Source organism: Cyprinodon tularosa, unplaced genomic scaffold (genome assembly GCF_016077235.1).
Source record: "Cyprinodon tularosa strain WSP-4 unplaced genomic scaffold, ASM1607723v1 ctg378, whole genome shotgun sequence".
NCBI lineage: Eukaryota > Metazoa > Chordata > Actinopteri > Cyprinodontiformes > Cyprinodontidae > Cyprinodon > Cyprinodon tularosa.
Genome location: NW_024039094.1, coordinates 493,569 through 520,472, shown reverse-complemented (window position 1 = coordinate 520,472; position 26,904 = coordinate 493,569). Strand labels below are relative to the sequence as shown.

Here is a 26,904-nt window from a genome sequence, read left to right as displayed (position 1 = left end):
AATCCAGATGGATTCTTTAACGTTATTTAGCAGAACAAGCAGTTCCTCCCTAAACCAGAGGGTGGCAGCAGTGACCATTGACAGCTTCAACATCAGACTCAAAAAAGTCCAGAATTATATTGAAGACGGAAACACAGGAAAGGCTCAAAGTCTCAAAGTTAAACTCTCAGTCTACTGATCAAACAAGAAAGCAGAGGGAATGAAAAAGGTGAGAGCGGTACGTTTGGTAATGATCCAGATCATTTGTGAGGTTTAGCCATAGGTGTAGGTTACAATATGGAGCAAAATTAGGTGATTGGCGGGACTCTACGCTCTCAGATTGCTTTTCTAGTATTTGTAAAGGCAAATACAAAATGTGAAGCTTTATTGTTAAATCAACGGAAGCCAAAAATAGAAGAATCTGTAGAGTAAACCTGCATCTGTGAAACACACAGCCTTCTACAAATACATGCACAACTAAAAAGGCTTGCGTATTTATTGAATGTTCCAGAGCACCCCTTTATATGTAGACGGGGAGCTGCATGTCCTGTTGATGCTCCAGCAGTTGAGGCATCCCCACCATGGCTTCGTACCCGTGGCCCAGCATGCGCTCTTTGATGCAGGGAGGCTGAATCTCACTGATGAGGCACTCCAGAGACTGCAGGCTGCTGCTGAGCACTGCAGTGTGGCACAGGCTGAAAGCCGGTAGCCCACAGGAGAGGTTTTGCTCTGCGCTGTAGGCTTGAGCCTGATGATGAAGATGATGGTAGTGTTGATTAGGATGATGGGGAGGGACAGGTGGATGGAGCTGGTTTGGTTGATGGCAGTTTGGGTGAAGATGAGGATGGGACACCTCCACATGTCTGGGCTTGGATGCACAAGTAGTCGTTCCCAACACCTGAGAGGAGTAAACATCGCTGCTCCGGTTGTCCCAGAGGGGAGCGAAGTACTGTTTGATAGCCTGCTCTTTCTGCACGACAGCACCAACATTTCCAAGGTTCTGCCTGTAAGGCAGCTGTGATGAGCCCGGTAAAGGGAGGCAGGTTTCAGGAGACCCGACCCCGGCCTCTGCTGTTCTGCAGGTCTGAGTTCCATTACTCATGCCGTACATCCTCAACGCTTCCTGCCGATAGGGCTGCCACATCGTGTAGTCTTCCCTCTCAAAGTATCCAGTTTTGGTCACGTCTGCATTCTGTGTAGGTAGAACTGCTCCTGGAAAGGCCCGGCTGCTCTGGGGCGGCACTCCAAAGACCAAGCCTGATCCTGAATGCGCCACTGCAGCTACAGCCTGCAGCGAGGGGCTGAACTGAGCCACCCCCCCCAGCTGCGGGACCTGGCTGTGGGGAACTCTGCTCATCCGCCTCATCAGGCTTTGAACCTCTGCCAGCTCCGGCTGGGAGGCCAGGCTCTGATCTTTGGAGGCCATTCCTGCAGTAGAACAAAGTGCTTCAACAGGTAAATCTGTGGGCTTACATGAACCCGTGTTATAGGCCTCATGCCCGTGTCTGACTGTGCAGCTATTATTCAGGGGATTGTTATATGGTGCCGTCTGAGAGTTATTATGTTTAGTCCTCCTGCCCTCAGAATTTTTCACAACACCTTTGACCGCCACTGAGGCTTTGACGATGGCCAACAAGCCCTGGTAGCCTCCTGAGTTAGGCTGGCAGTAGGGACTGTAACGATGTCCGGTGGTGTCCAAGCCATTCACAGTTTTGTTAAGCTGCTTGTGTTGTGGCACCCGTACGTCAGATGGAAAGATTTTTATGGAGAGCGGGCTGTTGGCGGTTTTCTGAGCAAAAGCATCCAACTCTGCAGGAGACGGGTACCGAGAGATCCTGGTGCCAGGCTCTCCTGGAAAACAGGCAAAGAGAAAAGGTGATTAGAACACATGGATCTGAGAGGAGACCTCTTCTTCTTTCCTTTGGCAGTCTTACCCGTCTCCCACACTATAAAGCAAAGCTATGAACCAACTTCAATCAGGAACAGGCCTTTGGGATAATTTTAAACCAAAATTAATTATATTAATTAAGACTTTAACACTGAGTAATTAACTTGCCGAAAATTTTAAAGTAGAGAGAATAATTTATTGCTAAACATGTTTCTAATTCCCTTTTTTAACAAGTAGTCAGAACTGAATAAAATCAAAGTGCTCAGTTTTTGTTTAAAAACGGACAACACGTTTTTTTAACACACAAGTACAGCTGGTGATTCTTGTGCTGCCTCAAGAGGAAACCTCGGTATCTACAATTATTGAGGGGCCAAATAAGCTATATTGTTGAGCTAAAACGCACAGACAGGCAAAAAGATCCTTTTCAATCCCTAATTTATGCACATTGATCTTTAAACAGATACTCCTCAGAGGGGAAGTACAATTCAAACCGATCTCCAGTAAGAAAATGGAAAGCAAAAGCTGGAGGTTTAGTTTTTTCCCCCACTAAGGCTGAAGGTTTAATTTAGAAACCTCCCTTATGATGTTAGAGTTGCACTGTATAAAAACCATAAGGATGCATTGAATGACAAGGCTTATTACTGTTAATAATAGATGCCAGTTCTAATGTTCCTGGATTTTTTGAATAAAAAGCATGAAAGAAACATGCTCAATATGAGAGGTTATACATGTATGAAAGTGTGGGGATGATTTAATAAGATATTAACTGCCAGAAGTGCAATCTATTACAGCAGCTGTCATGTGGTTAACACATGGCAGTCATATTGGATTCATCTTTAAACTGCGATTCAGAGAAACTAGTTTCTTCATTTCTCAGAAGTTCTTTAATTGAGATGTGCTGTTCTTCATTCTGTTTTTTTTTGTGTGTTTTTTTTTGTGATAAACAACAAAAGTAGCTCTACTTTCTGTCCTGAAAGAAACATTACTGAGGAGAAACTGTTAAAAGTTTTTGAGAATGTGTTGCTTCCCTTTAAAACTAGATAATTTGTTTTAATGGGTCAAAAAGATAGAAGGAGAACAGCCTATTTGGTGCACTAGATTTGCCAATCAAACGCAGCTGTTTGAAGACATCACTTTGGGAACAAATTACTTTATGAAATCGAGAACATTCAATACTCCACCAATAAGTTAAACTACTTCTATAAATACATCAAATACACAGTGTTTTTTCAAGCCTATAACTTTTGTTATTTATGATGCTTTACAACTTAAAGCTAATGAAAACAAAATTTAAGAATAGCTTATTCCATCAGATCAATCTTAATGACATTAAAAAGGACAACAGGTGGAGTTTAGATTCTGTTCTTTGCTGACAATTTAAGTATTTAAACTTCACAGCCTTCTAAGAAATAATGAAAACTGAATATTTAATAAAACAGAACATTTTAATTAGGAATTTCTAAAAAAAAAAAAAAAAAAAACAACAAAAAAACAGTCTTTCCCTAGTTTAATTATGCTGTTTCGAACTGAAAGATAAAAAGCAATTTTTAAGGTTTTTGATGATTGAAACATGCAGGAAAGCACACAGAACAAACTAAAATTGATTTTAAACACTATTATATGGGCTTATTATTTCTAGCTGCTTAACTCCTGTTGTCAAAAGGCAAGGGGGGAAAAAAGCCTCGTTTAAAAAACAAAACAATAAATCATCAAGAGGAAATTACTGCCGCCTTTCAGATTGATGCTTTTATGGAAAATCTGACGGGGTAGAGAAAAGACTCTGAAATGAACCTAGATCACACCAGCGTGAGTCTGTGGAAATCTCAGCATGTAAAGAGAACAAAGCTGTAATCTGCAATAAGACAGAAAAGATCAAAAAACAACAAACACTTTGTTTCATTTTAATAACAAAACCAATTCCAGCTATGCAGGGGTGGTGCTTGCTCACTGTTCCCATTTGAAATTGATTTGGGAGTTCATTTCATCTCAGTCCTACAGTGAGCCTCCCGACTGTGAAAATGACTCAATCTACAAGATCCACCTCATGAAAGGAATAAATTGGGTGTTTAAAATGCAGAGGAGAAAAAAAAGGTAAGGCAGAGTGTTCAATCCAACCAACGGCCTCCCAGCGGAGCAGAGGGAAGGAGCACCATGGTGCCAAGAGCACGAATGAATTCTGCAGAGAATTACAACAAAGCAAAAACAGGCCTTATTATTTTTCGACGTAGTGCTGCTATAGAAAACAATGACATCTGGGATGTTGAAGAGGTGTTTGTACTGTACACATCAAGATGTGAGCTCACTCCACTCCAGTTTTCCCATAATCCTGCATTGAAGCAGGAGGCATGACAAAAATGCCAGCTGTAATAATAATTCCTAACATTTATTCACAACCAGAAAAGATAAGAGGAAGAGAATCATCGCCACCTTAAGGAGCTTAGATTACTAAAAGAAATGACACAGTTAAAAGTGTAATAACTTCTCGCATCACTGAGCACCAGGATTAATACAATTTCTCCTCCACGGATAATAATACAAAGGAACAAGCTATTGATAATTTAGCAAAACAAATCTAAACCCGATGTTTTTTCCTTTTTCTCATCGTGTAGAATGTGAAGTGTTGAGGCCTGCGACCGGCTGCTCCGCACTTCAAACGCAGCGAACGCTAACACGTCTTCACAGGATGTCTGATATTGTTAGTCCCACAGATTACAGCCCTGTCAGAGCTTAGGAGACACAACACAGCTGCACTTCCCACTGCGGCTGCCTTAATGTGGCACGGTGGAAACCTCATTAACAAACAGGCACTCTGAATTCACATTCATCATCTGAGCAACACCGCTGTGTGACATATGCATGGGAATAAGGGATCAGTTTAGGTTTTTTTTTACTGACAGAAACCCAACCACTGCTTTGTGTGAGGTTACATGAGATCAGCATGATCGGTATTAAATGACTCTAATCTACAGCTGGAGGTTAAAGGTTTCAATCTCGGGGAGATTCATTGCAATCAATGGTGTTGAATGGCAGCAAACAGCAGCAACAAGGATGTAAATGGAGGATCTTAATACGGTCTTGATGTAATAAAAGCATGTCCTGAAGTCTTTCTTATCCTCATTTGCTCATTTTAGAAGGTTTTTCTTGCCACACAGCCTAGTTTAATGCTCAATAATGACAATCTGGCACTGTGATAACTCGTGTTTCACCCTGTAGCAGACAGCTAGACAAAAGCCGCCTGCGAAGAAGATGCCGTCTCAACCAAATGCTAAACATAAAGCCCAATAAATATCAGCCAAGATGGACAAAGTGTGACAGGAATGGCTCTCTGCAGAGGTAATGTGAACACGACACAATCAGGTTTTAGCATCTATTTACAAAGATGAACAAACTGGAAAAAACATTTTAAAGCTGAAAGCCACTGTTTTATTCAATTATGTTATCTATATATAAAAAATGTGTCAAAATGTTTGAAATGGTTCAAAAACAGAACATGGCAGACCTTGTTTTTTTGGCCTCAACTCAAACAGGCAGATGTTATTAAACAAGAAATAAGAAAGAAATTGCCTCCTTACAAAAATGTGCAACTCTTTGGTTCAGAACCCTTGAAAAGAAAGCTTTAGCAGATTCTGTTCTACATTTTACTGATAGTATCTGTTTTTCAAATTCTTCATAACAAAAATGGGACAAAATAAATCAGGAATTTGATGCATTTATGCATCTAGATTTGCTGAAGACGGTGTGCTGGGATGGGAAGATAGTTATTTCAAGGCAGGCTGGTCTGAGTATAACGCAAGCAGTTGATCTATCTGGATATCCATCACATACATTCTCAAAATTACAAAGTAATTTCTAAGAAAAAATGAAATATCAAATGAAATCAACAGTTCAGGCTGTTGGTTGTAGTATCATGGTATGAGAGACAATGTCTTACCAAAGTTTGAGTCCTTTATTGCAATGATTGATATGGTGCAGCTATATTCCTATTCATACAAAACTTATAGTAACCACAAAATGTGCAACCTTTCACCTGTAGAGATCTATTATTTCTCTACCTAACACTATTAGCTGCTGTTGGACAGCAAGAGCTGTTCATCAGTGAACAACTCTAGAATCATTTTAGTTAAAATAGTTGCCTTAAAACAATTGTTTTGTAATTGTTTTGGTGAGTTTATCAGCCAGTGTATGGTTCTGACCTTAACTTTGGAAAATTTAGCCAGGTTGATTTTCAACTAGAATGTTTCCAGTGTTAAACCAATGTTTACTTAGCAGCTATTTCTGTCTTCACCTGCAAAGCAGCCGTTTTAAGACAGTAAACCAGTTCTATCTTAACACCAAGGTCTTCTTTGCCACAAATAAGTACTATCTTCACAAAGCAGTAAGGGCTGGTTAATGAGAAACTGAAGATTAGAAAGTTAAAACCATAAAGAAACCAAACGTTTGTTTAATTTTTAAGCGAGAAACCAAGTGAATTAACCTTTAAAGAAGTTAAAAATGGATAAAAACAAGCTAACCATCTGTTGATGACGATGTTTGTGTAAATATTGACCATCACAGGCTGAAAGTACTTCTGTGCACCAGCCACAACTGCTGTGTTTTATCACTTCCTTCACAAACTCTGTCAGCTCTTTGATATCACCAGCTGGTGTTTTTGCATCTGCAAGAAAAACGCATTTAAATCTGATTAGCTTGGGGCCTTCTAAATGCTTGTCTGTATTGGACATTACAACAGTTGGGAGGCAGGAATGAGACTCATATAGTGGTTTGTGTAGACGGATTGTCCATGTATTGTTCCATCCATCCATTATCTGACACACTTGTCCCAATTGGGGTCACAAGCGGTGCTGTTGCCTATCTGCAGCTGTCTACAGGTGAGAGGCGGGGTATGCCCTGGACAGGTCGCCAGTCCATCACAGAGACAAACAGGACATACAACCATTCACTCACACCTAAGGAGAATCTAGAGAAGTCAATTAACCTAACAGTCATGTTTATGGACTGTGGGAGGAAGCCGGAGTACCCGGAGAGAACCCAGGCATGCTCAGGGAGAACATGCAAACTCTATGCATAAAGACCCCGGGAATCGAACCCAGAACCTTCTTGCTGCAAGGCAGCAGTGCTACCCACTGCGCCACTAAGCAGCCCCATGTATTGTTAACCACTAAAAAACAAAAAAAAAACATACATGACAACAGCGGTTCCAAAAAAAGAAAAGTCAACTGCAGTAAATTACCGTATTTCCTGGACTATAGAGCACACCTCATTGGGCTATAAACCGTAGATATCTACTAAACTGTCTCCCACCAAACCTGTAGGGTGAGCTCTACATATAGGCCCCTGGAGTAGGGATGAAGAAGAATGCTAGCTACCGTTAGCTTGTTGGCTAGCAGCAGTAAGAGCTTCTATTTAAAGATGGGGCCTCATTGGCTCTTTATTTCAGCTCTGCGGGAGTTGAGCCCAGTCTCTTCTTTGGTTCGACAGATTTAAAGAGGCAAATAAATGTCAAAATGTGTAAAAAAAAATAAAATTTGTTCTCCTCCGTGTCTCCTACTAGCATGTTCTTGTGCTATATGAAAATCGACCTCTTATTCTTTCATTTCCAACATTGACTTTCCTCTCTGGCGGTTAGGAAAAATCTACAGAAAAGCTGCACCTTCTTTTGAGCTGCATGGTTCAAAGCGTCCGGAAAATAATGACACATCGCAATTAATTAATTAATTAATTAAACTACAGTCTCCTTTGAAATTAAAACTACCGCCTTTAAAGAGTAATTATTTTAACTGTTCATTTGCTGTGAAATATAGTTCACCATTGCTTTCAAATATCTTTTAAGTAACGCTAACAAAGGATCATTTATAAAAATTAATTTCTACTGCATATATTCCATTCAGCTCCACTTTGGAAACCAATGCATTAGAAGGTTAAGCAACACCAAGCCACTTCTTTTCCTGTGGATGATAAAACAGGTTTTAAAAGTGTTATAAAACCAGTTCAAACTAGCCAAGGCAGCCCTTGTTAAGCACTCCAAGTGCTTTGATGGAAAAAACCCATCAGGAAAAAACTCACTGTATCATAAAACACACTGAGGTCAGTATCTATTTCACCAAAGAATCAATGACGTATAACTTTGATAAAAAGTTCAAGGTCATAGGGGTCAATAGAGCCTTAACCGCTATGAATTGGAAGTGTTAAACAGCAGCACTGTGTTACAATACAAAGCAAAGGCAGCAGAGAAAACATAAGATCCTCCAGTTTCCATCTGACCAGAGAAATACACTATATTGCCAAAAGTATTTGCTCACCCATCCAAATTATTGGAATCAGGTGTTCCAATCACTTCCATGGCCACAGGTGTATAAATTCAAGCACCTAGGCATGCAGACTGTTTTTACAAACATTTGTGAAAGAATGGGTCGCTCTCAGGAGCTCAGTGAATTCCAGCGTGGAACTGTGATAGGATGCCACCTGTGCAACAAATCCAGTCGTGAAATTTCCTCGCTCCTAAATATTCCACAGTCAACTGTCAGCTGTATTATAAGAAAATGGAAGTGTTTGGGAACGACAGCAACTCAGCCACGAAGAGGTAGGCCACGTAAACTGACGGAGCGGGGTCAGCGGATGCTGACGCGCATAGTGCGAAGAGGTCGCCAACTTTCTGCAGAGTCAATCACTACAGACCTCCAAACTTCATGTGGCCTTCAGATTAGCTCAAGAACAGTGCGCAGAGAGCTTCATGGAATGGGTTTCCATGGTCGAGCAGCTGCATCCAAGCCATACATCACCAAGTGCAATGCAAAGCGTCGGATGCGGTGGTGTAAAGCACGCCGCCACTGGACTCTAGAGCAGTGGAGACGCGTTCTCTGGAGTGACGAATCGCGCTTCTCCATCTGGCAATCTGATGGACGGGTCTGGGTTTGGCGGTTGCCAGGAGAACGGTACTTGTCTGACTGCATTGTGCCAAGTGTAAAGTTTGGTGGAGGGGGGATTATGGTGTGAGGTTGTTTTTCAGGAGCTGGGCTTGGCCCCTTAGTTCCAGTGAAAGGAACTCTGAATGCTTCAGCATACCAAGACATTTTGGACAATTCCATGCTCCCAACTTTGTGGGAACAGTTTGGAGCTGGCCCCTTCCTCTTCCAACATGACTGTGCACCAGTGCACAAAGCAAGGTCCATAAAGACATGGATGACAGAGTCTGGTGTGGATGAACTTGACTGGCCTGCACAGAGTCCTGACCTCAACCCGATAGAACACCTTTGGGATGAATTAGAGCGGAGACTGAGAGCCAGGCCTTCTCGTCCAACATCAGTGTGCGACCTCACAAATGCGCTTCTGGAAGAATGGTCAAAAATTCCCATAAACACACTCCTAAACCTTGTGGACAGCCTTCCCAGAAGAGTTGAAGCTGTTCTAGCTGCAAAGGGTGGACCGACGTCATATTGAACCCTATGGATTAGGAACGGGATGTCACTTAAGCTCATATGTGAGTCAAGGCAGGTGAGCAAATACTTTTGGCAATATAGTGTATGTTAATCAGCAGAATCTCCTGCAGATCTGTTGATGGTGCAAAATAACTTAGCTTGTTTATAAAGCACCAAACGCAGTCAGAGATCATGCATGAGGGTTACAACATAAGGCTGGGAGAGAGAAACTCGACCAGACATGGTTTCAGAAGTTTGCTCAGGTGAATGCTGAAAGTGTGGGCTGCATTTCAGCTACCGAATCTAAAAAAAACAAACACAGACCATGGTCTTGATAGAGCTTTAATGATGTGAAAGGAAAGAATATCCACAACCGGGAGTTGTTGGTTGTGTGTTTATTGTGGAAATACAATCTGAAAGGCGTTTTTGTGAACAAATGATGACCTAAAGTAATGCAACTAAAGCCTGTGGTTCTTTAGATGGTTTCCTGGGCTCTTTTGTTAGCTTCTGGATAAGTCATTGATCTATTCTTGGAGAACTTTTATGGGCAAAACCCCACCTAAGCAGGATCACCACTCCTCAATGCCCCCCATGATCTCACAAGGGGGGTACTTAAGGTCAGGCCGGTTTGAATAATAGATTTACCTATCACATCTATGTTGTATATGATAATTTGTTTGATGACAGAGCTAAAAAAGAAGTAAGGAGGCTCTGCAAGGTAGATAGCTTTGTATCCTGTAACAGTCAATATGTTTATAACTGTACTGGCTATTGGCATTTTTTTAAAGAAACTCATATTTTCAGACAGCATTCTTGACTTTCTCACATTATTGTAGTAAAATGTCAGCTTTAAGCTTCTTTCAGGCAGGTTTCTTTTAGTTTCTCTGCTGAGAAGCTCCTCGGTTATACAGCAAAAATGTAGAGCTGTGAAATAAAGATAAGAAGTGAAAACAAATATAAGGCTGTTCACATGACGACGGGGGGGAAATGGCAGCTGTGTTGTGAGGTGAGGAATGGCAGGAAGATAATTAGCGGCCTGACCTTAAGCACTTAATCACCCTGAACCTGCAGCCTGCATGCTGTATCTCTGCGCAGCACTGACAGACAGCAGAACAAGCCTACAAAATAACAGCAGCCTCTTTACCTGAGCTGCTCAAGCTAAAGCCATCATGCAACACTTTAACATTTTTTGACCTTTTAGCATTTCCCTCAGGGCTGATTGAAGTCAGCCACATGGGGCTGAAAACCTAGGTTGTATTGTTATTGTCCTTAAAAACAAGCACAGCAGCAGTGAAGTGTGATGCTGAATAAATCAGATAGATTTAATGGACTCACAATTAAATTGCTTTTAATTGTAGCCTACACATTAAATTGTTAAAGCACAATGCAGAAACAATGCACCTCATTCTGGTTACCCTTTTCTGTTCAAACAAAAAAAAGGAGGAATATAGGGGAGGGTGACTTTAAGAAATTCACCAGTAGGTTCAAAATATCGCATTTAAAAACACTTTTCTGCACTGCAACCCTATTGTTTGTTTAGTAACTTATTCCACCTACATTGAGTCCCCCACTTTAAACTGGCTAATCTTTTTCCCGTGCTCACACTTGAAGCTTTACCCCCCCACCCCCCCACCGCCCTGCAAGATTAGAGCAGAGACCTCATTGTTTTGGAGCAGTTTGAGTTAATCACTAATTTATGGGCAAAACAACCCAGGGACTGAAACGGGAGTTGGACAAGCTCATTGGGTTTCCAAACCCACGGCTTCCAGCCGCCTCATGCTGAGGGAACATAAGGAAACAATTACAGCGACTGCTAGATATGATTCCCACATGAGATAAAACTACAATATAACCATACCCGAAGGCAGAACTGCCAGGATTAGAAGGCCTTTTATCTTCAGCTAAGGACTTATCTTGAACACTTGGGTGAGATCACTTGTTTACTGGTGTCAGAACCTCAGCAGGAACACAGCTCTAAAAAACAGGCGGTTAATTACAGAACAGCACTTCTCAGCGGGCGTAAATACTTGTTTACTACACCAATAATACCGATAATAAAAATATTCTCAGCTATATTAATAACAGGGGACTGAGCTCAAGGCATGCAAACTGCCTTTCAAACCAATTTCTCTGTTGCTATGACAACTCATCCAAAGTATCCAGTTGGCCCAATAAGCCCAGTAATTAAAACCCATATAATTAATTGGTCCTGCCTTCATCGGTTTGAAACGGGCCTCTGCAATAGACTTTCTGTCAGAGTCGACAGCTAAACTGAAAACCTCCTTACAATAGGAAACATGGATACCAAGAGAAAAGGAAATTCTGTGTTATCATTTAATATAATATATAAACAAAAGCCCATTTCTCATTAATTTGATGTTTATCATTCTATGATGTTTCTAAAGTTTGAATCTGTGTATTACAAATACAGTTGAGGGAAAATTTGTTGTTAGTTTGTAACAAAAAAGGCCCCTCAGCAATTAAATAGGCCAATAGGTTAGCTGTCTCAAAACTTCTTTATGCTCAACTTAAGCATGCACAAGTTGTGCATAAATAGGTATTTAGCAATAACACTTCAATTTTCATTTTGTCAGACCACAGGACACGTCTCCATAAATTTGTTCCGGTCTGCATCCCGCTTTATTAATCACAGTAAAAAACTCCACTGTGGATAATTACAGAAGCTTATGTTTTATATGCTTTTTTTAAATAGGTAAATGAAATTACGTCCATCATCAGGATACAGAGCTGTTCTTTGTAAACATTATGATGGCTAGATTTTCCATTGGGTTAATATATAAATGTTTAGGGAGATGAATGCGGACCTTTGTGGATGAATTATGGAAAAACCCTACGAGTTACTGCAACAATTTATTTGGGATAAATTAAGTTTTTTTTATTAAATAGAATCTGGAAAGTGAAGCAAACATTTTAAATCATATCAATGAAGATGCATAATCATTTAGATTCTTTTGATTTCTCTATGGTTTCCTTAAACTGATCCACGTGTTCTGTTTAACTCAGTTGTGTACTGATTTGATCATAAAAATATTCTGGATTTTTTAAAATAGGAAAAAATAAGACAATAAGTGAGGCTAAATGTAAATGTCTGGACTTGTGCACTATAAACTCACTTGTTCATCACTAGAGTAGATACTGAGACCTGTGTTGGTCTCCATTAGCTCTGCCAGACTGCGCATCAGATCTGACTGCTAATTATCTGCATTTCCCTCTGCAAGTCAAGAAACAGGACATGTGCACCCCAACATGTTCTCCCTTCACACTAGCCTCTCTATTTATGACCTTCCCTGGTAAACAAACCAGGCTAAAAACACAGACACTCATTCACCCCATTCTCACATGCCTCCCTGTTTCCGTGTCAGTAGCCTCGACATAAACGGTGCTTTCAGAACGGAGTGACCTTGGGGTTCAACGCTCATATGTGTGCTCCAGGAGGTTCTGGCAAAGACTTCTTTGCGCCAGTGTCATTTCTCATTTGTTTCTGTGGCACTTTGGCCCGGCTTGGGCAAACTTTCCCCTCTCTAAGCCAGCATCGAGCCCAGGCCAGCAGCGTGGGAAAAAAAAAAAAGAAATCCCAGCCCTTGCATTCACATCGAGATAGCGGAGAAGAGAGGAGCTCTCATTTGCTCTCATCTTCGTAACATTTTCCTGGAAATGGTTCACATGGGCTCCTGCGCAACTGCGAGAGCTATAGTGTTCCTTCAATTTATTGATAGCGAAAAGTGGAAATGGCTTTGAAAAGCGCAGCAGTGGCCAGAGGCTGTCCCTCTTTAACTCGCTCCAGCAACGAGTCTTTTAATGAAAAAGCGTGGACCACACAGACTGAGCTCTCATCGGGAGCTTATTCCCCAAGGCGATGCTTGAAATGTCAGGCTTGAGCTGGAGGATGCAGAGCATTAGAAAAAAAAAGAAAAAACTCCATACGGGTGGAGATAGGAGGAAGTGGAGGCCCTGCAGGTAAACGGGATGAGAAATGCATCCCAAGATCTGCCTGAGGCATGGCAGGCCCTTCTGTTACAACAATTAGCAGACAAGTGCTCCACTGACTCTAAATTAATATTTAATGACAAAGAGGTATTTTGCCTTAGGATAGGAGAGATAAGAAGATGGAGCATTCAAATTTTCACAAAGCTGGATACACACAGTTAAGCTACACTACAAAGAGGAGCCTTCAATTTACTAAACAGTCGGTCAAACTAGTAGAGTGGTACTTGAAATTTTTTTTAGCTCTTTAGAGCTCAGGCTTGTTTTTATTTTCCTGTAGTTCCAGAATTTCCTGTTAGTCTAGTTGTTCTTGTTAAATCTAAGCAGCTTTTACAGATTCAAAAAAAGGTTTGTGACCTGTGCAAATTCACATGGCAGGCTGCCAGTCAAACCCAAACTAACAGGAAGTCCAATTATCCAATGTAAGTGAAAGTACTTGTGTGAAGCTGCAGGTGTTTGCTGCAGAAGTCTAATTAAGGTAACATTCAATCTGAGAAAGATAAATCTGTGCAAGTTTATTTCAGTTCAGCTAATTTCAGATTCTATATAACAGCAAGTTACATTAAGGAGCAGAAAGCAGAGAGAAATCTGATATATAATGACTTTTATGCTTTATTGATTAAGATCAAGGTTATTCAAGGTTTATTCAAACTTGTTGAAAATTAAATCTTAGTGAAGCAGAAAATTTTCCAAAACACCATTCGAACTAAAATACCATTTGTCTGTTTTATTCTTTAAATTCTTTAAATCCCTTTTAGCATTCCTCCAAAGCACAGTTTTGAGGTCAGGAGCTTAAGTGGGACTACTTTACCCCAAAATCCCACATCATCTTTACCCGCCCTCTCCGTTACTGACTGCCTATGAAAAGCAGTTCCTCCCGTCTTGCTCCGCTTTGAGTTCCTTGGAACTCGAGCAGAGCGTGAGCAATAATATTTGTTAATTCATAGAAGCAAAATATGCGGTAATGACCGCCTAATTTAATATAACATAATAATGTTGCTGCCCAAACGTTTTCTTTTCGTTGTGGATCTCTGTAATAGGGATAACTAGGATCATACAGAATTGGTTTGTTCTCTACATCCAAACTCAGCATCTCTTCATCCATGCCTACGATAAGAAGTTTTTTTTGAAGTTGTGAGAGGTGCTTTGTTGAAACTTTTAAGCATCTAAGTATAAAATAAATATTTTGATCAAGATGACAAATCTGCTGCCTGGTATGTTGAAGTACTAATAGTTTGCATCCAATATTTTCATGAAATGGTCTTAGTTTTGGGGAATATTTAAGAATTATTCTCTTATTTGTAGTAACCAATCTGTCATTACCATATTTAAAATTGACAAACCAGATCTTCTCGAAGTTCTTTTTCCTATTTGATGCGATTGCAATTGGTGATCCTGACCTGGCCGGCTTTAAATGGAGTGGAGCGGAGCAAAAAATAGCTTGGCTTCATATTTTGACGGTGAAGGATGGAGAAGACATGGAAGGTGAAGTGTGAAGGACTGGCGGTAGATGTATAACAGTTCTCATTGATAAAGATGACTGTGCAAGTGCTCTGCAGGACGTACATGAGCGGGGCAGAGCAGAGGGGTGACGGAGGATGTGGAATCTGGGGGTTAAATTCTCAGAACTTATTTGCACCCCCAAAAAAACAAAAAGGTGTCGATAAGTCAACTTCTCCCATACAAAACTGGCTTGACCACAGATTAATGTAACATTCTTTTCGCTTTGGTTAAAAGTCATGCTGGAATAGGACAGGGATCTATCTTGAAAATCTCATTGACATTCTCCAGCACGTCTTGACATGCTGAATCATCTGGTGTTCTTTTTACTGGAGGTGAGCCAAAACTCCCTTCACCATAAGCTCAACTGTGCCAAACTTTATCCAAACATTACATCACTACCAACATCCCAACATAAATGAATGCAACTCTTACTAAAAGACTGTTGGATGCACCATTCGGTAAACGTGCATAAATAGATATGTTATTTTAGTGGTTGAAATGTTAAAAGTTTTTAAAGGGTGGTGGGATATTTGTTATATGTGAAAGGCAGTAAAGACATGTTATACTATTTTTTTTTTTAAAGAAAAAGTTTTTTTTAAAGTTTTTTTTCCTTTTCAATCTTGGTAGATTTGTAGCTTCACATCTCTAAATCTGAGCCAATATATTTAAGAATCATTAAGGAAAATATTGGAATGTATACATTCTTGTTTTTACCTAAGATATGCAAAAAAATGACTCATAACTTCAAGGCCAAAAGACGAAGACCCAACCTTTCAACAAAACTACTATAATTAGTCAGGAAGAAGGTCAAACAACACCGACATGAAGCACAAAATGTGAGCATCAATTAGTGATACTGTGTGGGCGAGCTGATTAACGCTGTAATTCCAGAGTCCACTTTGACCTGCCTGCAACTGCGCAGCAGGAGCACACTGATTACTGACCCAATTAACAGGCATTATTATGGAGAAGCTTGTTATTTTAATTTAAGAAGATTTGCAGCAGCTAGGGTTCTGAGCTAAACTATGTGCATCTGTTGATGAGGACTTCTAAAAGACAGGAACAGCCTAACTTTAGAAGCAAAATGACCTATATTTCACCAAAAAAATACTATTTAACTGATTTTGTAAAACACAATGATCTTTTGTGTATACAGTCAAATAGAGAGTTTAAGCAGTGTAAAAGACCAACCTTTCCGGGTGCACGCTTGAGGTGGCGGGACTGGGAGCAATAGAGACGAGGGCGGAACATCGAAGCTTTTCGGTGTGCATGCCAAATGCTGCGAGGAGAAGTTCTGCTGTCTCTGGATACAGGCTAGCATGATAGCTCACTGGGCCGGCAGGCAGCCTGGATTATCCTGCTGAAAAAAAAAAAAGAAGGGGGGGGGGCAATTCATACACTGTCTTTATCAATTTAAATAGTGTTGAGTGGGATCAACTACTGATCTTTGAGTGTTTAAAACATTTTTTACAATAATTAACTTTGAATTCTCATGAGGTTTATATCTGGAACTTTAAAATAAGCAAACATCAAAGAAAAAATTATTCAGAAATTAGAAGGCTATAACAGGAAAACAAGGCATAATGAACAGCATGTCAATAGAAAGAAAAAAGACATGGGAAAATCATTTTTTACAACATTTCATAAGTTAACCAAACACATACAGACATTTGACATTTTTCCAAACATGTGCTCTAGGGTGGGAAGGTATCTCTCAAAGGGCCACATAAGGAACTGACTGTTGTTGAGGGACGGCTCTTTCCTGAAAACAACCTGTCCAATTATTTTTCATAAGGATTTGAAATTTTTTATTGTTTTATTATTTCTTGCAAAACAGAAGAACGTAGATCTCTGCTACTAAAGTACTCGGATCAATAATGCAGGGGATTTCCACACATTAATAATGTTAATTGGATATTATAGAGTCTATTGCACCATAATTACATTGATTACAGTTCTGATCCCCATATCAGCCCCATGACACTTAGTAAAGAATATGAGATGTTAAGGACCTCGATCAGTAACATAATAATAAGTATAATGTACTGGAAATTTGAAGGCTTTTTCTTCTAATCATTCTCCCTCTTCTAGAATGAACTCCTCCAATTATTGCTGACCCTCCTGTACCCTCAGGCCTTGTCCGGCTTTATGGAAAGACAGTCCAGTAGAGAAACTTAACTTGTTATAAATTTATGACCACATTGATAATCGAAGAAAAACTAAAGCATCCTTTTCCTTAAAGCATGCTGCGCTGTTTGCAGATTAAAGTACTATCGGAGGAAATTAGAGCCTCTGTCTCCACAAGGCTTTTCCTCTCCACAGCTGGGTGGCATCAAGGAGGGAAAACGGCAGAAACTGAGTTAATATTTCAGTAATAATCATGTTTGACATTCTCTTTGATTATCTGAAAGAGTCAGCAAAATCTGAATGCCAGGATTGCAGAAAATATATAACAACCTCAGGCCACAGTGAAATACATGAATCCATGCAAATCATGTATCTGCAGATACAGATGCAAAATATCACAACTAAGTTTATCCTTCAAAAGGGAAACACTTTTGGTTCTTTACCGCGCTGTAGTCCAACAAGGCTAATATCAGCCTGCAGTTGATATTAGCAGCTTTCTTTTTTTTTACTTTTGTTTTTATTTCACCCTAAGGACCCAGAGGGGAACTAAACTGATTCAAACACAAAACAAAACTTTTAGTGATGGGCTGCAGAGGAATGATTACTGTTGCCTCCCAAAGAAGAACAGACTGATTCGTTTTTTCCAGGTGCAGGCGCCATCTCCATTTTGTCTTTCTCTGCTTAACATCTGTTCATCTGGAACAAACTGACTTCAAACCACTCTCTTCTGAATGCACAGGGAACAGCAGGGCTAAAAATCCTCAGAATGCTAAGCAACCATTTAGAAAATAATACCAATTTCAGAACAATCCCTTTATTACCTCCCATCTATCAGGGGGGAGACACTACAGAGACAGGAGGAGCACAAGGGAGAGAGAGCTCTTCTTCAGGGGAATCCCTTCACAAGAAGAAAATGAGACATGCACCAGAATATCTCCCATCACTCTGATCATTTGCAGATGAAAGGAAAATACACTGAGGGGTCAGAACTAAAGATGGGGCCTCTAGTGACTTACCTGAATAAGTTGAAATTAAAGCCAGAAAAGATGTCACAAACAATAAGATTGTAATAATGCAATCTGTTATGATGGGATTTATTTAAATTCATTTCAATCTCTGCTAAATATCCACAGCTGTCTCTTTTTTTTTGCTGTTTATGATATAGAGAGATAAGGATATATGCATAATATGTTATTTATATGGTACATTTGATGACAGATCCCAACCACCCAGACAATGCAGGGGAACGATTCAACTAAGGAAGTCTTTCCTAAAAGTTTGAAGGTTTTCTGTCCCCCTGGAGGCAGACACTGAACACCTCAGCTGAAAATTGAATAAACCATCAGCCCATTTCATCGGCTCTTTCAGCAGTAACTGTATTTTATCTAAATATTGTACTACATTTCATGTAAATATTATGTTCTCAAATGTTACGTCTCCTCCATAGATGCTCATTTCCCATCTTTCTATCAATGCTTTATAACTAATGTCTGTGTCTCAGGAAGGTTTTATTATGGTGATATAATGCCAATAAAGAACATTCTGGATTCCTAAGGAGAAAAAAAGCAAAAATACACCAAATGTAACCCAAATAACACACAATACAAGGCAAAATACCAATTTAAAGGAGAATTCCGGTTTTTAACACTTTTAGCCCATTTTCTGTAGTGTCCAGGATGAAATCGAATGATCGACACCAAAATTTTGACAATTGGTCCTGTCTCTGCTTTTTGGCTCATTTAGAATCCACCCCTGGCTGCTTCAGAATGGCTTCCATAGTGCATGTCCGATAACGTCCTTAAAACAACCTTAAACGTTCTTTTTTTAAAATATGCTACTCACAGGGTCGTCAGCGCTGTTCAATGACGTTCCAAAAAAAGTTTCGTGAAGAAAAAACGTTCCTGTAGTGTTTTATTTAGCATTTTGTAAATCCCATTGAGTTCTGTTGGAATAGTCAATATTCCTCCGCCACCGGAAACGGAAATGGGGCCTGTTTACACAGTTGTAGTCTTTTCGCTTCACTCTGTGTACTCCGACGTCGAGAATCAAGAATCCACCTTTCGTATTCCATTTTCAGAGTTTTTTAAAGTGTTTAACAGAGACGTTAGCACCTCGACGTCGGAGTACACAGAGTGAAGCAAAAAGACTACAACTGTGTAAACAGGCCCCATTTCCGTTTCCGGTGGCAGGGGAATATTGACTATTCCAACAGAACTCAATGGGATTTACAAAATGCTAAATAAAACACTACAGGAACGTTTTTTCTTTACGAAACTTTTTTTGGAACGTCATTGAACAGCGCTGACGACCCGGTGAGTAGCATATTTAAAAAAAAGAACGTTTAAGGTTGTTTTAAGGACATTATCGGACATGCTCTATGGAAGCCATTCTAAAGCAGCCAGGGGGTGATTCTAAATGAGCCAAAAAGCAGAGACAGGACCAATTGTCAAAATTTTGGTGTCGATCATTCGATTTCATCCTGGACACTACAGAAAATGGGCTAAAAGTGTTAAAAACCGGAATTCTCCTTTAATATCCAATCCACAGATCATATCTTTAAGGGTTTCAAAAAAAAGGGGGCTAAAACAGAAAAGAATCTTTATTTTTCAGTCTTGATCTAAAGACAGATAACAGTTCCTAATTAGGGTCTTGGATGGTAAATTATCATAGATCATATATATATGAAGGGGCATAACCAAGCAGAGCGATCAGTAAAGGTGTTATTTGGGGTTACACCTTAAAAAGCAGACACAGCAGAAAAGTCTTAAGTTTAATTTGAGCAGAAAGCAAATCTAGCTGCTTAACAGTGTTACAGAGCATCAATAAGAATATGTTCCTTATATGATCAAGTAAGAAAGAATAAATAGAAATCCTTCATTTTCCAAGTTTGAAACTAATCAAACTATCCTAGACTTTGATAAACACTGGAGTTTAAGGGATTACTAAAGAAAAAAGAAAATCTCAAAGGGTGACATAATGGATACTAATAAAGCATATCTAAAATCGGACCAAGAACAAAAACCCCATGGAGCACCATCATGTTTATAATTTAAAAGTGATTATATCTAGAGGTGTCCTTCCATTGAGCTCAGCGGATGAGAAACGACCCACTAATCAGTAGCTCGTGGCATCATCATCTGGGTTCATCTAATTTGATAAAAAAGCATAATAACTTTAGCTTATTTCAACTTATTTCAAAAAATAATGTTGCTAAATGACCCGAGCGGAGACAGAACCTGTAGAAGTAGAAAAAGTTGTCTGGTTTGAGAGGCATTAAAAGAGAAAATAGCCAGACTAACCACATTCAAAATCTGAAACTTGCTTTTTTGACCCATTTAGATGTTGTTTCATTTTCTTTTTATAAATCCCTGTAGTGGGACAAGGGTCGGTCTATAGAGGATGAGTAGTATACAAATGGAAATGTAAACCTGTGTCTCCATGCAGAACTTTTTAAATCCAAACTATGACCTCAAACTGCATCCTGTCCTCAACAGGAAGTCAGCTTATAAGGATCAGTGTAGATGTTACACAAGCGCTTTAGTGATGTAATCTAATGTTTACTAGCTGCTCTTAAGACAAAGTAAGGCTGTGGGTTATCTAGAGAGGTTTTACCATGGAGTCAAACATGCAAAGGAGGGTGATGCATAGTTACAATTAAGCACTCGAGCTAAAATAACATATCCCCTTGATCAACTGGAGACCATTCTAAGATTAATTGGTATATCTGATGTTCCTTAAGACTAATACATATGAGTTTTAAATTAATAAAGAGTTGAATATCATCAGCATAGCAGTGAGAGAGCAAATAAATAACAATTAAAAGCTAATAAGCACAAAGTATCCTAAGACTATCCATGGTTAAAGGTTAAAATATTGCAACAGAGATGCTTCAACATTTTAAGAGTTTAAGATAAATCCAGAGTCATAGAGGCCGAGGTTTTTTCTACATAAAATGCATAACAAAGTATTCTGAGAAGTACAGTGCAACAAGTACAGTGGATTTAAAGAAAAACAAGACTTCTATCAATAGCATCTACAAATGTAGTTTAAATCATATCCACAAATCGGGTAAAATAAAGTGAAATCTTTTTTTCTCTGGTAACTATAATGTCTTACCAGTTAAAGCCGTAGGGAAGATTTTAGAGAGAATGACAAAAGCACAAAGTTCAAGCTGAAACTATGTTTAAATCTTGCCACTTTGAGTCGTTATCCGTGCAGCTGATAAGCAGCAGGATGCAGTCCAGGGAGGGCCTGCTAGAGAGATAAAGACCTTGTGCTTTGTCGTCCATCTAACTGTCCCCCGTGGTGTTGTGATAACAATGTTTAGGCAGGCAAAGTTTTATTTTTTTCCTTTGTAACAAGCTCTCCTCCCATCTATGTCTGCAGTTCCAGAGCTGCCACTATTCATGTCCAGGCAATGCATTTCATTTCTTAGAACGGCAAAGCCGTCTGTGCATGATTAACCACACCACCTAACGCTGCTTTAGATCCAAAATGGATTATGCATTGCTTCACCTGTTTGGCTGTACAAAGCAACGGGAAAAGAACAAGCAAGCAAGAGCCTTAAATTATACAAGCAGCATCTGTCTGCCCTTCTGTCAGTCTTTTGTGATTTTGTGCAGCATCAAAGGTCAGAGTAAAGATAGAAGCCAATGGCACAAAGAGCCTCCCTTTCAGCAAACATGAAATGCAGAGATAAAAGAGGGCAGATTCACACACTCCTTCCCTGACTTTCCCGTCTTCTGTTAGCAGTTCTTCGGATCCTCACTGAATAAATAGAGGTCCATGAAAAGGTTTAAGAAAAGCATCCTCTTCATTGTATCACATTAGTTTTGCTCATGTTTTCCCATCCTTCTACTTATGAATGAGATGTGAAGGAAAGAGAAAAAGGGAATTTGGAATAAATAAATGCCTAAAATGCCTTCGTGAGTTTGAGGAAAAATGTCTCTAGTCCATCAATACCAAGCCACAGCTTGTGATCAATTGTCTATATGCTTTTGGTAAAGGTAAGTGCTGCAGCAAGCTGTCAGTAATGGCAACCAGACAAATAATTTTAACTTTGGGCAGAATTAGACAGCAGCTGGTGGATCCGTCTAAATGCAACCCTCGGCATATGCACAGATCATTCCCAATCCCCTCATACATTTTTAATAGAATCTATTACTTCTGGATTAACCGATAAGAGCTGGCCTGGTTAAATTCTCTAATAGTTTATATAATTGGAATCAGAACGGCACATGAGAAAGACCCACATTTTCCTCTGGTCCTCTTTGTTACGCAGGCAAAACACAGAACACAAGGGCTCCCATACCGGATAACCAAACAATCTGCGGGTCACTCGGCTGAATGCTCCAGGCCTGCAGCTCCCAACGATGAGCCTCATTAGCATCAAGATTAGCTCTTGTGAAAGGTACAGCATTATAAAGGCTTTCCTTTACATTTTTAATGCAAGAGCAAAATGTATGTGGCTTATCTCTGGGCAATATACTGACAGATGTCCAGAGCTTTCAATTAGATGTAAATCATGCAGCATTAATGGCTGACTGAGTGCAAGACAGACACATTTACATTACAGACTCTGTCATGCAAAGACACAGCTGTGATGAAACGAAGCAAATGATTCACCCTTAATCACAGCACAAATACTCCACTGACAACCTTTAATTGGCTCTATACTATCCAACTAATGCAAAAACATTAGTTTGATGGTAAAAGCTATGATATAACGGCAAAGTTCCTGCAGTCTCTCTGCACAAGGGTGTAAGGCCTGCTTAAAATTTTAAAACTCTGTTGAAAGTACAATATAAACAGTAGCTTCCCTTAAAAAGACCAAGGCTATTCCTTTTTTAATCGGCCCCCCCCTCCCTGAGTGTTTAAATCAGCTTAGCAGGCATCAACTTTGTGGTGCACATCATTAGGCCACATTTTTTAAATAGTTTCTAAATGATGAGGTGGTTGCTCTGTCAGCTAAAGGTATGTTTTAAAGTTTCTATACTCCAGTTAAGATTAATCATAATTAATCAGATTAATTCTTTCAGCTCTAATATTTTCACTTATAAACATACACACCTATTAGCCCCTCTGATATTAACAAAAGTGCTCTGTTATTCGCCTCATTTTGAGGAGCGGATAGGACAGAATTGGGTGTCTATTTTTAAAAGTTATGTCTCCGGGAAACAAGAGGTTGTGGATTATTAATAGGAAATCCCGTGACACTCACCCAGAAAAGTAGAGAAATAGAGATTATTACTGGAGGTGAGGGTTCATTATTAAAAAAATAAATCAATTATCTTATAAACCGCATCTAAATGTGAACGTTTTCTCTAAGCATATGGCCCTGTACCATCCTTACAAAAAAAAGAAAAGTTGTAATAAAAATATGAGAACAAATGAGGCCGAGAACAAGAGAGGCTTTGAATCCAAAGCTGCAAAATTGAGCCTTATCTTGGAGAGCAGCCCTCGGGTGGAAAGCCTTGGACTGACTTAAATCTGCCCTCACTCACCGCCAGTGCCAAGGTAGAAGAAACACACTGCGTGAGGTAAAGTCTGGCCAATGCCAAGGTAGCATTAGAGGGTAAACATAGCCTTATCTTATCCCTAGCCCAGTATACACACTGAGACACACTGTTAAAGAGCAAAGAGGTATGCAGCCAAACCTTTTGAAAACCTTGCCTCATGCTGACAGCTGATCCGAATGAGGGGGGTGGATAAGTTCTTTTTTGGAGCAAACAAATGAAACTTAAAATGTCTGCTCTACATGTATCACAGAGAAAAGGAAATCTCTGCTCATACCCCTCACACTTTCTCATGATTTTATGTTAGACCTTCACACAAAGTTTTGCATAGTTGGAAGAAAATAATCAAAGTTTTTAGCATTATCTGAAAAAAATTAGTATTAAATCTCTCAGAGAAAATATGTTTTAAGACCTAATTTCATTTTCTTCAAATCAGTAATTATTTCAGGGATATTTCTCCACTCCTTTGCTCCTCAAAAAAGTAAACAGCCCTGGATGGAGCGGATGCAGAACCACTACCACTTTTCAAGTCTTACCACAGATTCGCTGTTGTGTCCGACTGGACCATCTTTTAAAAGGAACACGCTTCGATTTCAGACAGCTTCCTGTGGACCACATTTAGGGCCATCACCCTGCTGAAAAGTGAACCTCAAGCTTATTCTCAAGAATTTTACAACCTTCAACATCTTCCACAGCTTCTTAATGTTTGGGATATTGTTCAACAACAGCCCCTGGAAATTCCTGCTGTGTCCTCATGAAGAGGATGCTTCATTAATGTTCTCTTACCAGCTTCTGAAGCCTTCAAAGAACAGCTGTATTTATACTGGGATTAAATTACGCCCTCTGTTTGCCAACAACTGAAGGCATGCGGTCACACCGGATTTTATTTAGTGGAACCAGTTAAGTGGGCTTAAAGACAAATAATGAAGAAAAAATGAGACATTTATGTTTTTTTTCTGTTGTTTTAACAATAACGGTTTACTTTATGTTGATCTATGCACTCTGATTTGTGGTTTTAATGCAACAAAAGTCTTTTGCTACATGGGGTATGAACACTTTCCACAGCTCGTTGGATGACCTGTTAAAAGCTGTAGAGAAAGTGCTGCCTGCATGGCTTTACTGTGGAGCAGAACCTAAAGATAAGCTTTCAAGCGTACAGTAGGCGCATCAACAAGAAAAGTGGCTTTGATCTCTGAACCAAATTACGATGTCGTCATGCCCCTGCTTTTCCTCTCAGAACAAATGATGATGCATCCACTGCAATTTGGCAGCAGGATAATCATTAATTTAAAGCAATTACGGGGGAGAGAAGCTTGAAGGCAAAATAATATTAATGACCTTAGATGTTCTGTCCCTTCCTCAGCGAGCAGGGAGCCCCCAGTCTTTAACCCCTGCACCCAGAACCCCCCTCCCCGTCTCATAGCCCGTCATCCTGTTATTAAAGCAAGGAGCAATTAGACCGATTTCAGAAGATGGCAGGGCACTGGTAATTACACATGACAGCCTCTAGCAGATAAAAAGGTGATTAGGAGAAACTGTTCAGCAGGCTGCAGACTTGACATTATCCCACAAGATGGAAGCAAACGTGACTGCCTGTATGTGTAATTTCTTCCTCTTATCGGCCAGTTTTCCCCCCATTTATAAAGTGGTGCGAGTTGTTGCAAGAAATGACACTGTACACTTAACAGACCCCTGGAAATGAGGTAATAGATGCCCGTCTTTAATTAGAGCACCCCACCCTTGCCTGGATGATGATCTTCCTAGAAAAAGGTCACTCTCAGCAAGCGGTTCCCTCCTTTGAGTTATTTGTAACACTTGGGGAAACTTCACAATAAATTGGAGCTTATGCTCCCGAGGAAGCAAACATAACCCCCCTCTATTTTTTTTTCCTTCCTATCTGTTCAAAGTTAGAATTCCATCCCGAATGCGATAGGGGAATCAGTGGGATACCCCTATGGGGGACACCTGCAAGCTTATAGGGGAATAAAGAAAAATATGTAAAGTTTTAACATCATAAAGCTAAATTCAAGTTAAAATAGGAGCTAAGTTTGAAAGAAAGAAAGAAAAAGCAGATACAAATGGAAATACGCACCACATTTTTCATCATGACACCAAGAAAAAAAGATGAAGGGGAGATAATAAAACACCAAAATTGCAGGATTTTTCTTCCCTGCCTCTGGTGGTGTGCTCTGACACTCCATCTCTCTGAGTAATAAAGGATCAAGCAAAGGAGGCAGGAAACACACACACACACACACACACATAGGCTTGAATTTCACACCTTGCCAATAATCTGCAGGAACCTCTGCTGAGGCTAACCTTCAACCCCGGCTGCCACGGGTGCACTGAGGTGCGATGATCCCACCTCCGGCTGGTAGACAATGGAGGCAGAAACCCTCAGAGGCAGCCCTGAGTGACTGATAATATACTTCAAAGCATTGCCACTGAGATGCTGACAAATAAAGCGTCTTCCTGTGCAAGAAAAGCCATCAGTCAGCTCATATGGGAAGATGGATAAGGGGAATAAAGAAATAAATTACACATATACCCAACAGTGGCGCACGATAATTAGATACGTTGAAGGAAAAATGTATGTTTGACAGATTGCGCGCAATTATTTCAATTGTTGAATAGAACTTTATGAAAAAAAATTAAATTATTACACATTAAGATTCTAATTTTTCCTTTTTAAGGAAAGCTCTCATTTTTCCACCTTTGCTGCAGAATAAAGGAACCTTTATATTATAAATCATCCAAAACTAATCTAGAAGCGTTAACATTATAAGGTAAATGTAAAGGTATAGTTTCTTACAGAGTTTGCTTTATCATAAGGCTTGTTTATCTTTGATTCGCCTCGGCTGATTGGCTCCTGTCCTCCTCTGAAGGCGTTCTTCCTCCGCCGCTGGTTTGAGCGCTTGTAACCTCGGGGGAAAAATCCATGGAAGAAGTCGCTTCCATCAGCTGTACTTCCTCGACGCTTGTTACTAATAAAGAATATTTATGAAAATTTCAATTGTTGGTTTTTGGGGTTCCTTTTTTCTTTCTCTCGCAGCCACTTGTGTTTCATCGCAGCGTGGCGGTGGGACGGAGAGCTGCTGCCGACTGGAGAAGCAGGACCGGTCCTGCGCGCAGCTGGAACCGGCTGCGGGCGAATCAATCAGGACTGGATTAGAATATTCCCACGCATCGACCAATGGTAAGAGAGGGGAGGCGGGGCTTAAAGTGACATTGAAGAGAAAACGCTGTCCTACGTTCAATAGAGATTTTTTGTTGTTGTTGTAATTGCCGTTGTTTATTGATATGATCTTGTAATTAACATGCAAGTATCTTGCTTGGTCTGGATAATATGTTTATATTACTATATAATATATATATATATGTATATATACTACTGTTTTTTCAAAGCTGCACTTTAAAAAAATGTGAAATTGTCCATAGAGCTGTTTCAAACGAAATTTCTTTTGGTTTTACA

The 26,904-nt window shown here is 39.9% G+C and overlaps 1 protein-coding gene across 4 annotated transcripts; it reads right to left on the bottom strand.

The window, feature by feature from the left end:
* Positions 1-166: 166 nt before the first annotated feature.
* Positions 167-26,582, bottom strand: LOC119791018 (protein FAM222A-like). Of its 4 annotated transcripts, none has more exons than XM_038296830.1 (4): positions 26,245-26,582; positions 25,714-25,904; positions 15,982-16,150; positions 167-1,830 (listed from the first exon to the last, which is right to left on the bottom strand). In XM_038296830.1, exons 3-4 carry the CDS (start codon positions 16,109-16,111, stop codon positions 500-502), a joined length of 1,461 nt encoding a protein of 486 aa, XP_038152758.1. In that variant the 5' UTR covers positions 16,112-16,150; positions 25,714-25,904; positions 26,245-26,582; the 3' UTR covers positions 167-499. The 4 variants fall into 4 exon arrangements, with proteins under 4 accessions (XP_038152758.1, XP_038152760.1, XP_038152756.1 ...); XM_038296832.1 differs by having other exon boundaries at positions 15,982-16,147; XM_038296828.1 differs by lacking the exon at positions 25,714-25,904 and having other exon boundaries at positions 26,245-26,581.
* Between the last annotated feature and the right edge of the window lie 322 nt (positions 26,583-26,904).